Source organism: Dipodomys ordii, unplaced genomic scaffold, assembly GCF_000151885.1.
Source record: "Dipodomys ordii isolate 6190 unplaced genomic scaffold, Dord_2.0 Scaffold18, whole genome shotgun sequence".
Classification (NCBI taxonomy): domain Eukaryota; kingdom Metazoa; phylum Chordata; class Mammalia; order Rodentia; family Heteromyidae; genus Dipodomys; species Dipodomys ordii.
Genome location: NW_012267234.1, coordinates 12,743,363 through 12,756,091, shown reverse-complemented (window position 1 = coordinate 12,756,091; position 12,729 = coordinate 12,743,363). Strand labels below are relative to the sequence as shown.

General features: G+C 47.2%; 1 protein-coding gene across 2 annotated transcripts; it reads right to left on the bottom strand.

Annotated features, from left to right (window-relative positions):
• Positions 1-328: 328 nt before the first annotated feature.
• Zfp1 (ZFP1 zinc finger protein) lies at positions 329-9,942 on the bottom strand. 2 transcript variants are annotated; one of them, XM_013012808.1, is made up of 4 exons: positions 9,855-9,942; positions 7,521-7,587; positions 4,090-4,216; positions 329-1,572 (listed from the first exon to the last, which is right to left on the bottom strand). In XM_013012808.1, exons 2-4 carry the CDS (start codon positions 7,542-7,544, stop codon positions 497-499), a joined length of 1,227 nt encoding a protein of 408 aa, XP_012868262.1. In that variant the 5' UTR covers positions 7,545-7,587; positions 9,855-9,942; the 3' UTR covers positions 329-496. The 2 variants fall into 2 exon arrangements, with proteins under 2 accessions (XP_012868262.1, XP_012868263.1); XM_013012809.1 differs by lacking the exon at positions 9,855-9,942 and adding an exon at positions 9,335-9,410.
• Between the last annotated feature and the right edge of the window lie 2,787 nt (positions 9,943-12,729).

Sequence of the window (12,729 nt, the reverse complement as noted above, 5' to 3'; positions counted from 1 at the left end):
GAGGACAGTAGTTCAAAGCCAGCCTGGGCAGGAAACTCTATGAGACTCTTACCTACAGTAAACTACTCAAAAAAGACAGAAGTGGCACTGTGGCTCAAGTGGTAGTACACTCACCTTGAGCAAAAGCAGCTCAGGGACAGTGTTCAGGCCCTGAGTTCAAGCCCCAGGACTGGCGGAAAAAAAAATAAAATAAAAAAGATCTCTAGGATACCGTCTGTACATGTTTGTGCTACTTACTTCTCAGGGACTTTAAGAAGCTCCCTATGGGCTGGCTGCAGCTCGGTGGTAGAGCACACACACGGACCCTGGTGTCCATCCCCAGCACTGTAGAGAAAATTCCGCAGCTGTACGCATGATGTGCAGTGGCGTGCACTCCTCGCTTCCCAAGAGGCTGTGTTCTCCCGGGGTCCTATCTTCCCATCTTTTCGATGGAGACTGCCGGCCAGCATCGCTCCCATGACCCTCCAGCCCCTCCCCCGGAAGAGCCACTGCAGCATCAGGGTCTGTCCCCTGCGTGCAGCCTCTGGTGGACACTGAGGCGGGACTTCCTGCTGAAGGCCTTGCCGCAGTCGGCGCACTCGTAGGGCTTCTCCCCGGTGTGGATGCGCACGTGCAGCCGCAGGGTGGACCTCTGGCTGAAGGTCTTGCCGCACTCGGTGCACTCGTAGGGCTTCTCCCCGGTGTGAGTCCGCGTGTGGATGATGAGCTGCGAGTTCTGGATGAAGGACTTGCCGCACTCGCTGCACTCGTAGCGCTTCTCCCCCGTGTGAATCTTCTGGTGGATAATGAGGTTGGACTTCTTGAAGAAGGTCTTCGCACACTCGCTGCACTCGTAGGGCCGCTCGCCGGTGTGAATCCTCTGGTGTGTGGTGAGCTCGAACTTCTGGGCGAAGGTCTTGCCGCACTCTCCGCACCCGTAGGGCTTCTTCTCCATGTGCGCCCTCTGGTGCACGATGAGGTTGGACTGGTGGGTGAACGCCTTGCCACACTCGGGGCACTCGAAGGGCTTCTCCCCGGTGTGGATTCTCTGGTGCTTGATGAGGTTCGCCTTGTGGGAGAAGGTCTTCTGGCACACGTTGCACTCATACGGCTTCTCCCCAGTGTGGATTCTCTTATGACTAACGAGGAGCGACTTAAACGAGAAGGTCTTGTCACAGTAATTGCAAACGAAAGGCTGAACCAAGTTCTTCATTTTCTGATGCTTAAAAATCACTTCCTTAGGGCTGAGGGCTTTGGTGCTTTTATTATATTCTGCGTATTCTGCCGCAGACTGGGGTTTCTCTTGCTTCAGACGGAGGAGCGATTTTCCAAAACCGCTGCACTCATCGTCCTTGCCCGCGTAGCTCCGGTCCCGAAGCAGGTCCGAGCGGCACGGCGCAGCCTTTTCATATCCACTGTATTTATAGGGCACTTGGCTCAAAGACACACTGTCAGTGTTCAGATGAAATGTTTTTGCAAAGAGATAACCCCTTTCTTCGACTGGGGTTTGGTTCTTGAGGATTAGAAACTGCCTTGCCTGCTCGTCTGGGGTTTTGGGGTCCCCCTCCATCTGCTCATCGGCCTTCCACACTTCTAGGATGGAGCACAAAGAAACACACTAGTCAGCCCCTCCCCATTTCACAGTGGAGTCTCTGTGAACAGTCTATCTTTCTGATCTATCAGATGAATAGCTCTCTCCCACCACGAAAACATCCCTGGTGCCATCTTTTTCTTACTCTTAAACTTTGAAAAGACAAAAACATAAAAGGTTGTGGCAAAAAAAAAAAAAAAGGAAAAACTGACAATGGACATATATAGCATTGCCAGATGACAAAATGACCTTAAAGTGGATAAAAAACAAAAACAAAATTAAAAAATAAAAATGGGGGGCTGGCATGCTGCTGATCACATATATGGTATATAACATGTGAGCACCGTTATATATTACAGACTGTGATAGACAGTTTGCTCCAGGAAAGTTAGAATGAACTTGTGACTTTAAATGAGCATCATTATTCCACAATACTGTGAATTTCCGGAAATTATGTAATCACCTAATCACAATCAAAAAAAAAAAAAAAGAACCTCCGGGAAGGGAGGGAGGGAGGGGATGGTAGGGGGAAAACAATGGAGGGGGTAACAATGTTCAAGAGGAAGTGTACTCATTACCTCACTCATGTAACTGTAACCCTCTGTATAGTATCTTTACAATAAAAAAATTAAAAAAAAATCAAAACAACAACAACAAAAAATAAAACCTTCTATTGTACCTTTAAAAAAAATGGGGGGCTGGGAAGGTGGCTCAAGTGGTAAAGCGCTTGCCTTGCATGCCTGAGGCCCTGGGTTCGATTCCTCAGCACCAATAAAGCAAAAAGAAAAAAAGCCGGAAGTGGAGCTGTAGCTCAAGTGGTAGAGTGCTAGCCTTGAGCTGAAGAGCTGAGGGACAGCGCCCAGGGCCAGAGTTCAGGCCCCACAACCGGGCCCAAAAAAATAAAAATACAATAAAAAGGGGCTGAGGCATGAGCAAGGCCCTGGGTTGAAGTGGGCAGGCCAGGGACGTAGAAAGACTGGCGACTCCAGGGACGGCAGGACTTAGTGTCTTCAGGGACACGGAACGGCACAGAGACCAAGAGAGTAAGCAGGTGGAGATGTGAAGCGGAGTCGCTGGGCGGGTCAGGGCTAGTGACTGGTGCGGGGCTACCCCGTTGTGGTGGGACCCGCGTTAATGGCACATATGTTGGCTCTTTCCCCTTTTTTAAACCTCTGCTCATCTCAACCAATTCCCATGAGCTAAAATATGAAAGTCACTATTCTGGCAAGCCAAAAAATACAACTAAAGAGCAGCTCACAAAGCCAGGTGCCACTGCTCACGCCTGTAATCCTAGCTACTCAGGAGGTTGTGATCTGAGGATCGCCGTTTGAAGCCAGCCCAGGGAAGTGGATAAACTACTCAGAAAAAGCTGGAAGTGGAGCTGTAACTCAAGTGGTACAGCACTAGCCTTGAGCACAAAGAGGCTCAGGGAGAGCAACCAGGCCCTGAATTCAAGCCCTAGTACTGGCAAGAAAAAAAGAGAAGAAAAGAGTACCTCATCACACCACGTTAAGTATCTGCAGCAGGGAAGAAAGTTGAGCAAGGACAGACTGACATTTGGAGGCATGGCCACGAGCGGCAAAAGCCCTCTGTCTTCAGTGGCCTCTGAAGATGTTGGGATTTTAAAACTAATTTTTTTCTATTTTGTAGTACTAGAGTTTGAACTCAGAGCTTAACTCTACAGAGCATATTTTGCTTCTACTTTTCCAGTAGAGTTTCACATTTGCCCATGGCTGGCTTGAGACCATGACTAAGCCTTCTGTGTAACTGGGAATACAGGTATGAAGCATCACTCCTGCCTTGTTTGTTGAGATGAGATCTCACTAATGTTTTGCCTGGGCTGAACTGCAGTCCTCCTGATCTCCACCTCCTGAGTAGCTAGGATTACAGGCATGCACCACTACACTTTGCCACAAACTACATTCTAGAAAATATTTTGAAGATACCAACTTGCTCCTAAGTGATATCTGATATCATTTCTACGGTTTCTCTCATTTCCCTTCTTTTCAGATCATCCCTAGAAAGTTCTGAGCTGGTCATTCTTTTTTTTTTGTCATTCATGGGGCTTGAACTCTGGGCCTGGATGCTGTCCCTCAGCTCTTCAGCTCAAGGTGAGCGTACTACCACTTGAGCCACAGCGCTACTTCTGGTTTTCTGAGTGGTTTACTGGCAATAAGAGTCTCACAGTTTCCTGCCTGGGCTGGCTTTGAACTGTGATCCTTAGATCTCAGCCTCCTGAGCAGCTAGGATAAGGCGTGAGCCACGGACCAGCCTGCGTTGGTCATTTTAACTACACTATCCACAGCTTTTGGTTGTTCCAATCACACGTACTTTGGTTCCTGCTGTCTAAGCAGTTGGTGAATAAAGAAGGTAGAACTCCAGAGGCTGGATTCACTCAGCCTCAACACGCGAAGACACAGGCCAACACTCAGTAATTCTGAAGCTCCTGGTTTTTGGTAGCTGAGAAAGGACAGAGTGCTGCCTGGCAGACAGGGAGCGACGCCCAGGGCCGCACTTACCCACGGACAGCAAGTTGCTGTAGTTCTCCAACATCACATCCATATAGAGGATCCTCTGCGAGGGGTCCAGGCGCTCCCACTCCTCCTGGCTGAAGTCCACAGTGACGTCCGTGAACGAAACCGAGCCCTGAAATGACACATGATTCAAGCTGAGGTGGCGCAGAGAGAACACAGTAAAGCAGCCATGGTAGTGCATGCCAGTAATCCCAGCACTCGGGGGGCTGAGAGTGGAAACCTAGAGTCCTTCAAATGTATATCTTACAGGAGTTAATTTAACATGCATGGATCCTGGGGCTTGAACTTAGGATCTGGCCACTGTCCCTGGGCTTTTGTACTCAAGGCTAGCACTCTACCACTTGACCCACACCTCCAATTCTGGCTTTTTGGTGGTTAATTGGACATAAGAGTCTCACTGAATTTCCTGCTCCAGCTGGCTTCAAAACATGATCCTCAGATCTCAGCCTCCTAAGTAGTTAGGATTACAAGCATGAGCCATCAATTTAACATGAAGTCAGAAATGGACAAAGATCAAGACCTAAATAGAACTCCAACAACATTCTTGTAATATGACTCCCTTATTGGATGCCACATAACCCCTCCTCACTCCGAAGGTGAGAGACTGGCTTTACTGGTCACAAATTTTAGTCATCTCATGAAGTAACAGCCAGCACGCTAGCGGAAGCATGAGAAGGACAAGTATGAATCCCGTAAAGAACAATATTCAGTGTATACCACATGCAGGAAAAACACATAAGAAGTTAGAAAGAATGTACCTAATGCACTCCCATAATACAGTAATCTCCAAAGAACAACAGCATGAGAAGGGCAAACAGAACTTAATATAAGAGAGCTACAAGAAATGCCTACAAAGAGTTTCCAAGAGAGCCAGGCGCCAATGGCTCACGCCTGTAATCTTAGTTACTCAGGAGACTGAGATCTGAGGACTGTGGTCTGAAGCCAACCACAGCAGGAAAGTCCCTGAGACTTTGTCTCCACTATAATAGCCAGAAGTGGAGCTGTGGCTCAAGTGGTAAAGCACTAACCTTGAGCACAAAAGCTCAAGGACAAAGCCCAGGCCCTGAGTTCAAGCTCCAGGATCTGCCAAAAATAAAAAATAAAAAGTGTAAGAGAAGGAAGAATGGGCAGGGCGCCGGTGGCTCACGCCTGCAATCCTAGCTACTAAGGATAAGGAGACTGAGATCTGAGGACCGTGGTTCAAAGCCAGCCTGGGCAGGAAAGTCCGTGAGACTCTTTATCTCAATAAAATATCAGAAAACCAGAGGTGGCACTATGGCTCAAGTGGTAGAGCACTTGCCTTGAGCTAAAGAGCTGAGGGGCAGAGCCCAGGCCCAGAGTTCAGCCCCATGACAAAAAAAAAAAAAAAAGGAGAAGGAAAAATGGTAATTCTCTAATCACATCAAATTACTTCTAGCATAAACTGGAACAGGGTGATTCAAAAGCAGGCATCTGAGGTCTGTTACCAAGTTAGACACTGTAACAACAGGGCACTGGTGACTCAAGTCTGGAAACTCAGCTACTCAGGAGGCTGAGATCTGAGGATCGAGATTCAAAGCCAACTCAGGCAGAAAAGTCTGGGAGACTCCATCTCCAAAATAACCAGTAAAATGCTGGGCTAGAGGTGTGGCTAAGTGGTAAAGTACTAGTCTAGTAAGCAAGCATAGGTCATGAGTTCGAACCCTGGTACGGAGGGGAGAGGGGGAATGTCCTGACACATTTACAGGTAGGCTGGGCATGTAGAGCACTGGGAAGACAGGCACCCCAGGTTTCGCTTTGAGTTCCCCTCCCAGGTGGGAAGTTACTGCACTTTAGATCAAATTCAGTCCTCTTAGCTCACTCATGTGCTACCAAGGTGCACTTTACTATCATGTCTTAATGGTTGTGCATTTGCATTTTCTGTGTCATAACACTGGAAGAAAATAATGCCTCTGACAACCATGATACAGTCTGTGGCATGTGGGTCGGAACTTGCAGAATCAGTTCAAGTAGGAAGTGAGTCGAGAACACAAAGTTAAAAGAAAAGGCCACTTGCTGCCTCTATGCTCCTCCTCCTCACGCGAGGGCAGATGCGGGGCAAGCCTCAGCCAGATTCTGTCTGCACTCGGGCTGCTTTATGTTGAACACCGTGCTCACATCTGTCTCTCCCACCACACCAGGCTGCCCTGGAGCAGATGAAGATATTCATTTCCCCCCACAAAACTGTATTGCTCTCATCTACTCTTGGGAGGTGGCAGTGGACCAAGCAGAAAATACAGAGCATCCCCCTCCCTCTGATTACATTCCTGTCACACACCCAATACTCGAGCCACACTTTGACCTGCCAGATGGACCAACTGCGCTGAGCCTTATGTTTCCATATGTTTCTTATGACCTTGCCAATGACTTCCTCAAATGCGCTGCTGCAAACTCGGGAAGCTGGAGCTAAACTATGACCAGAGATTTTACTCTGCTCATCTTCTCCTGGAGACTTGAACACTCATTTGAAAAATATTTAGACACAGCTAGACTTGTCTAGGTTTGCTCTTAAGTACTGTCAGATTGCTACCAGCAAAGCTATCACCAGCAATACCGGAGTTATTTCTTTTCTCTAATACCATCTACTATAACTTGAGGGGAAAAAAATATTTAAAATACCCTAAGCATGGGGGGGGAGGGGGGAGGCTGGGAAGGGATGTGAAGGGTAAACAAAGGAGGAGGATGCAATGCTTGGTAAGAAATGTATGCATTATCCTGCCCATGTAATTGTAACCCCTCTGTACAGTATGTTCACAAATAAAATTAAATTAAATTTAAAAAAAAAGAAAAATAAATAAAATAAAATACCCTAAGCCAGGTGCGGGTGGCTCAAGCGTGCGATCCTATCTTCATGGGAGGCTGACAATAGGAGTGTGCGAGACCCTTCTCAACAGATAGCCGAGTGTGGTGGTACATGCCTACCATCCCAGCTACGTTTGATTGAGGCACTGAGATTGGGAGGATCTTGGTGCCAGGCCAACACAGACAACAAAGCAAAGAATAACCCCAAAGCAAAGACAAACCCCAAAAACAATCATTAGCATCTAAATATACAAATAACTCTTAAAGCTCAAAATAAGAAAATAAACAATTAAGTAATGGGCAAAAAATTGCGAACAGACACTTCACCAGAGATGATGTACAGATAGCAAATAATCATGAAAAGATGCTCAACGTTACAGGCTATCAGGGTCCTGCAAATCACAGTGAGACACTGCCGTCCTCCAGTGAAAACGGCCTAACAGACAGAAGCAAGGATAACCAACGGCTGGCATCAACCACTTATTTTAGTGTTTTCCTTAAGTCTAACTCGTTCATACTTTTCTACCTCATTTTTTGATCCACGTAAGTTTCCACAAATGCAATATTTTTTTAAAAAGAGGGAATAAACAACTCACCTGGGATTTGCTCATTTTGTTCATTTCTGCAGTTTGGGTGTAAAGACAGAGAACTACGAAGACAGAACTGGAACAGAAGAAAAAGGAAGGCATGTTATTGAAGAACTGACCTGCCTCATATTCATGGAATGTTTGTTTTAGAAATCTCTACATAGGGGCTGGGAAGGTGGCTCAGTGGTAGAGCGCTTGCCTTGCATGCATGAGGCCCTGGGTTCGATTCCTCAGCACCACATAAGCAAAAAGAAAAAAGCCGGAAGTGGCACTGTGGCTCAAGTGGTAGAGTGCTAGCCTTGAGCTGAAGAGCTGAGGGACAGCACCCAGGCCCAGAGTTCAGGCCCCACGACTGGACCAAAAAAAAAAAAAAAAAAGAAATCTCTACATACTGCTGGGAAGGTGGCTCAGTGGTAGAGCGCTTGCCTTGCATGTATGAGGCCCTGGGTTCGATTCTTCAACACGACATAAGAAAAAAGCCGGAAGTGGCTCAAGTGGTAGAGCACTAGCCTTGAGCTGAGGGACAGTGCCTAGGCCCAGAATTCAGGCCCCACGACTGGACCCAAAAAAAAAAAAAAAAAGAAATCTCTATATACCATCTGACAAAATAATAATTCCTAAACTGGGCACTAGGAGCTCATGTCTAATCCTCGCTAATCAGGAGGCCGATTGGATTGCAGTTCAAAGCCAGCCCAGGCAGGAAAGTCCATGAGGCTCTTTTTTTCTTTTTTTGGTGCTGTCCCTCAGCTCTTTAGCTCAAGGCGAGCACCCTACGGCTTGAGCCATGGCGCCACTTCCAGGCTTTTCTGCTTTATATGGTGCTGAGGAATCAAACCGAGAGCCTCATGCATGCAAGGCAAGCACACTATCACTGAGCCACCTTCCCAGCCCTCCATGAGACTCTTGTCTCCAATTAATCACCAAAAAAAGTGGAAACTGTAGTTCAAGTGAGCAAAACAGCTCAAGGACAGCACCCAATTCATGAGCTCAAACCCCAGGCCAAATGCCAGAGAGAGAGAGAGAGAGAGAGAGACAGACAGACAGAGTCACAGAGAGAAGAAAATGCTTCCCCACTGCCTTTTATGGGGTTGACACCTAGAACAGGACTAAAGTTCAGCCTGTCTGAAATGACTTAATAGTACCCTTAATGTAACCATTAATAGAATCACAATAAAAGTTAACAGTCAGTCAAGTGCTGGTGGTTCATAACTGTAATCCTAACTACTCAGGAGGCTGAGTTAGCTAAGGACCACAGTTCAAAGCCAGCCTGGGCAGAAAAGTTCCCATGAGACTCTAATCTCCAATTAACCACTCAATAAACCAGAAGTGGCATTATGGGTCAAAGTGGTAGAGCATGAGCCTTGAGCAACAGAGCTCTGGGAACAGTGCCCAGGCCGAGTTCAAGCCCACGACTGACAAAATAATAATAATATAACAACAACAACAATAAGCTAACCGTCTAAAAAGAATGCAATTGGTTCCAAAGTTTCCAAACTTTTGAATCCTTGGGAAACCTTCTTGGCTTCCATGCTACATCAAACGCAAGGCCTCTTCCATGCTAGGCAAGTTCTCTGCCTATACTCCCAGTCCATGGGAAAACTTGTAAAATCACAAAGTTGTTTATAGTCTTCAGGGTGCCCTATAAGGAGTAAACAGCGAATTCACCCAGGGAGAAAATTTCAAACGTATGAAAACCACCAGTAGGCCAAGACAAAAGACAAAAGGAAAAACAATTCGCTGTCAGGTAACATGAAGTGGCAGCTGGCTGGCTGACCTCAGGTGAATCACTTCCCCCTTCTGAGCCTTTCTAGCGATGACCATACCGGAAGACACTGGCTGGATGTGAAGATTAGAAGACACGACCGAAAACCCTGTGGACAGAGCGGGGGGCTCCAGCTCACTGCGCGTCTGGAGGATTGCGGAGGCTTCCCCTCTACCTGGAGAGGCACCAGGCTGCGGCAGGTGGCTCGCGGGGCGTGGCCCAGCGCGGCAGGCCCCGCCCCCGCCCCGCCCCGCCCCGCAGGTCCGGCCGCGTGCGCGCCCCGGGACTTCCGGGCTCGTTCCCGCGCGGCCGCGGAGGCTCACCGTGGGTCGCAGGCTCGTCTCCTGACAAAGGGAGGCCGGGAGGCCCGGCCGCCGCCCGCGCCCACGCCGCCGTCCCCGTACCACCGCGAGGCCCACCCCGCGGGCTCCGCCCGGAGGAGGACCGGGGCGGCCCCGGACGTCGCCTCCGTGGTTGCAACCGAAGTTTGGGCTCCCACCCGCCCGGGCAGGAACCCACCCGTCATCTCTGGCCCCTGGGCCGCAGGCCACGTCAAGCCTCCTGATAGCGTCGTTTCCTACCTGGAAGGGCAGGGCCTCAGCTCGTGGTTCCGCGGCTCTGGGCCACGGCGTGGGGCAGCGAAGACGCGCGGACGAGGGGGTCTCGTCACCCACTCTCAGCCTGGGGTGGGGGGGGGAGGGAGGGAAGACGCCGCTCGGCGCGCCGCACATGCGCAGACGTCAGGGCTGCGCGCCCAGGGTCCTCGCAGCGGCGTCCTGTTGGCCGCGGAACTACATTTCCCACAAGCCTCCGAGCTGCACCGTTAGGGACGCTCTGCAAAGTCTACGGAGTGGAATGAGCTCTTCTCAAAGACCATCTTGGCCCGAAATGTTTATTTCTCTCAGTAGGGGTTGTGAATTGCCGCCCATTTCTTTCTCAAAAGTGAGTCTCAAAACACACACACACACACACACGCAAGTAATCTATTTGTTATGAAAATATCCCCAAGGGGGCTGGGAAGGTGGCTCAGTGGTAGAGAGCTTGCCTCTTGCCTCGCATGCATGAGGCCCTGGGTTCCATTCCTCAGCACCACATAAGCAAAAAGAAAAAAGCTGGAAGTGGCGCTGTGGCTCAAGTGGTAGAGCACTAGCCTTGAGCTGAAGATCTGAGGGACAGTGCCCAGGCCCAGAGTACAGGCCCCACGACCGGACCCCCCCCCAAAAAAAAAATACGCCCAAGAAGGCAAGTATTACCTTTCCGAATATAATTGTGTAATTCCTAATTTTTAATACGATTTTATTGTTTTTATTAAAGTGTTGTGCAGAAGGGTTAACATTTCACAATTAAAGTAATGCATATATTTCTCTTTTAGACAATGTCACTCACATACTTTTTTTTTCTTTTTTCTTTTTGTCAGCTGTGGGGCCTGAATCTGGGCCTGGGCGCTGTCCTTCAGCTCAAGGTAGGCACTCTACCACTTGAGCCACAGCACCACTTATGGTTTTTTCTGTTTATGTGGTACTGAGGAATCGAACCCAGGGCTTCATGCATGCTAGGTAAGCACTCTACCACTAAGCCACATCCCCAACCTTAGACATTTTTTTTGACAGTAATGTTCTTTCAATATGCATTTTTCTCCATATCATTTTTTATGGTTTGATAGTTCACTTCTTCTTAGAACAGCATAATCTTCCTTCCACTGTTGTATATACCCAGCTCTATATGTCTGAATTTTTTTTCAGTCGTGGGGTTTGAACCTTGGGCTTGGGCACAGTCCCTGAGCTCTTCAGCTCAAGGCTAGCACTTTACCACTTGAGCCACAGCACTACTTCCTACCCAGCGCATTAAAAAAAAAAAGATATGTATACAAGAATGCACTTCACTTAGCCATTTATGTGGCAAAACACTGGAAATATTCGAGGCAAAGCAGGCACTCTACCACTTGAGCCATAGCCCAGTCCTTAATATTAGAAACATCTAAGAAGCTTTCAGCAGAGGTAAGTAATGTGATGATAGGTGTGTAAGATTGAAGAGACATTGAAAATGATGTTTACTAACTACATGGGGGAAGGGGTCTACTTAACTGAGAAAATAATAGAAATCATAGATATGAAAATATGGAAAGTGTGCTCTACTTTGTAAAAACTATGAATATTTTCAAGAGACTAAGCCCTGAAATGTACAGATGAGAACTCTACAACACACACACACACACACACACACACACACATTCTTCTAACCATTTTATGCATAACACTATTAAGTACTTTGTATATGGACAGTGTTTCTAAAGAATTTTCGAAAATTTCAAAACTATGCTATTTTCTATTACTTTCCCTTAGGAATAAAAAAAAAAAAGATATATTTTTTTAAAACACAGTGTATTGTTGCACAACCACCTCAATCATCCATCTCCAGAACTTTTTCATTCTCATGAACATAATTAAACATAAACACTACCTTCCCATTAAAAGAAAGAAAGACTCTTAATCTTGGAGGGAGGGGGAGAACCTCTTGCAGAAATGACTCCTCTGAAATGGTAACTCCTCTGTGCATCTTTTTTTTTTTTTTTGTCCGTCATGGGGCTTGAACTCTGGGCCTGAGCACTGTCCCTCAGCTCTTCAGCTCAAGGCCAGTGTTCTACCACTTGAGCCACAGTACCACTCCGGCTTTTTTCTTTTTGCTTATGTGGTGCTGAGGAATCGAACCCAGGGCCTCAGGCATGCAAGGCAAGCACTCTACCACTGAGCCACCTTCCCAGCCCTAAAATTATATTTTTTAAAAAGAAAAATAGTGTGTATTTTACTGAAATGCTCCTTTTTACTTTTTCTATTTTTTTTCTACTAGGATTTCACAGTGCCTTTTTCTCCATCATCTACACTGAACGCTAATGGTTGTCTGCTCTTTTTCCTAGCATGTTGAATGTTACTTCTCTTCGAACATACTTACTTTCCATTAGCAGTGATTCCCTTCTCTTCATCAAGTTTTCAAAGGATTTTTTTTTTTGCTAGTACTGGAATTTGAATTCAGGGCCTTCCACTCTCACTTCACTTTTTCACTCAAGCCTGGTGCTCTGCCACTTGAGTTACACCTCTATTTCTGGCTTTTTGCTGGTTAATCACAGATAAGGGTCTCTGATTTATCTGGCTTTAACTGCAATCCTCAAATCTCAGCTTTTTCCTGAATAGCTAGGATCATGGACATGAGCCAGTTGGCTTTTTTTTTTTTTCCATAGTCCAGATTGGCCTGGTATTTGGGATCCTGCTGCCTAGCCTTCTGAGTGATGGCATTACAGGTGTGCACTACCACACTCAATGGCCTGTATGGTTTTTGGCTACTTTAAGTACCATACATAAATGGAACCAATATAGTATATTTGCCTTTATGTGACTGGCTTATTTCACTTAGTATAAGCTCCCTATGGTTCACCATGTTGTAGCTTGCGTCAGGATTTCC

Excerpts from the sequence above, each read along its gene's own strand:
- Zfp1 (XM_013012808.1), bottom strand. The coding sequence starts at position 7,544 with ATGAACAAAATGAGCAAATCCCAG. Across the intron at positions 4,217-7,520 it reads ACAAAATGAGCAAATCCCAG|GGCTCGGTTTCGTTCACGGA; the intron begins GTGAGTTGTTTA and ends GTGTCATTTCAG. Across the intron at positions 1,573-4,089 it reads CAGCAACTTGCTGTCCGTGG|AAGTGTGGAAGGCCGATGAG; the intron begins GTAAGTGCGGCC and ends GCTCCATCCTAG.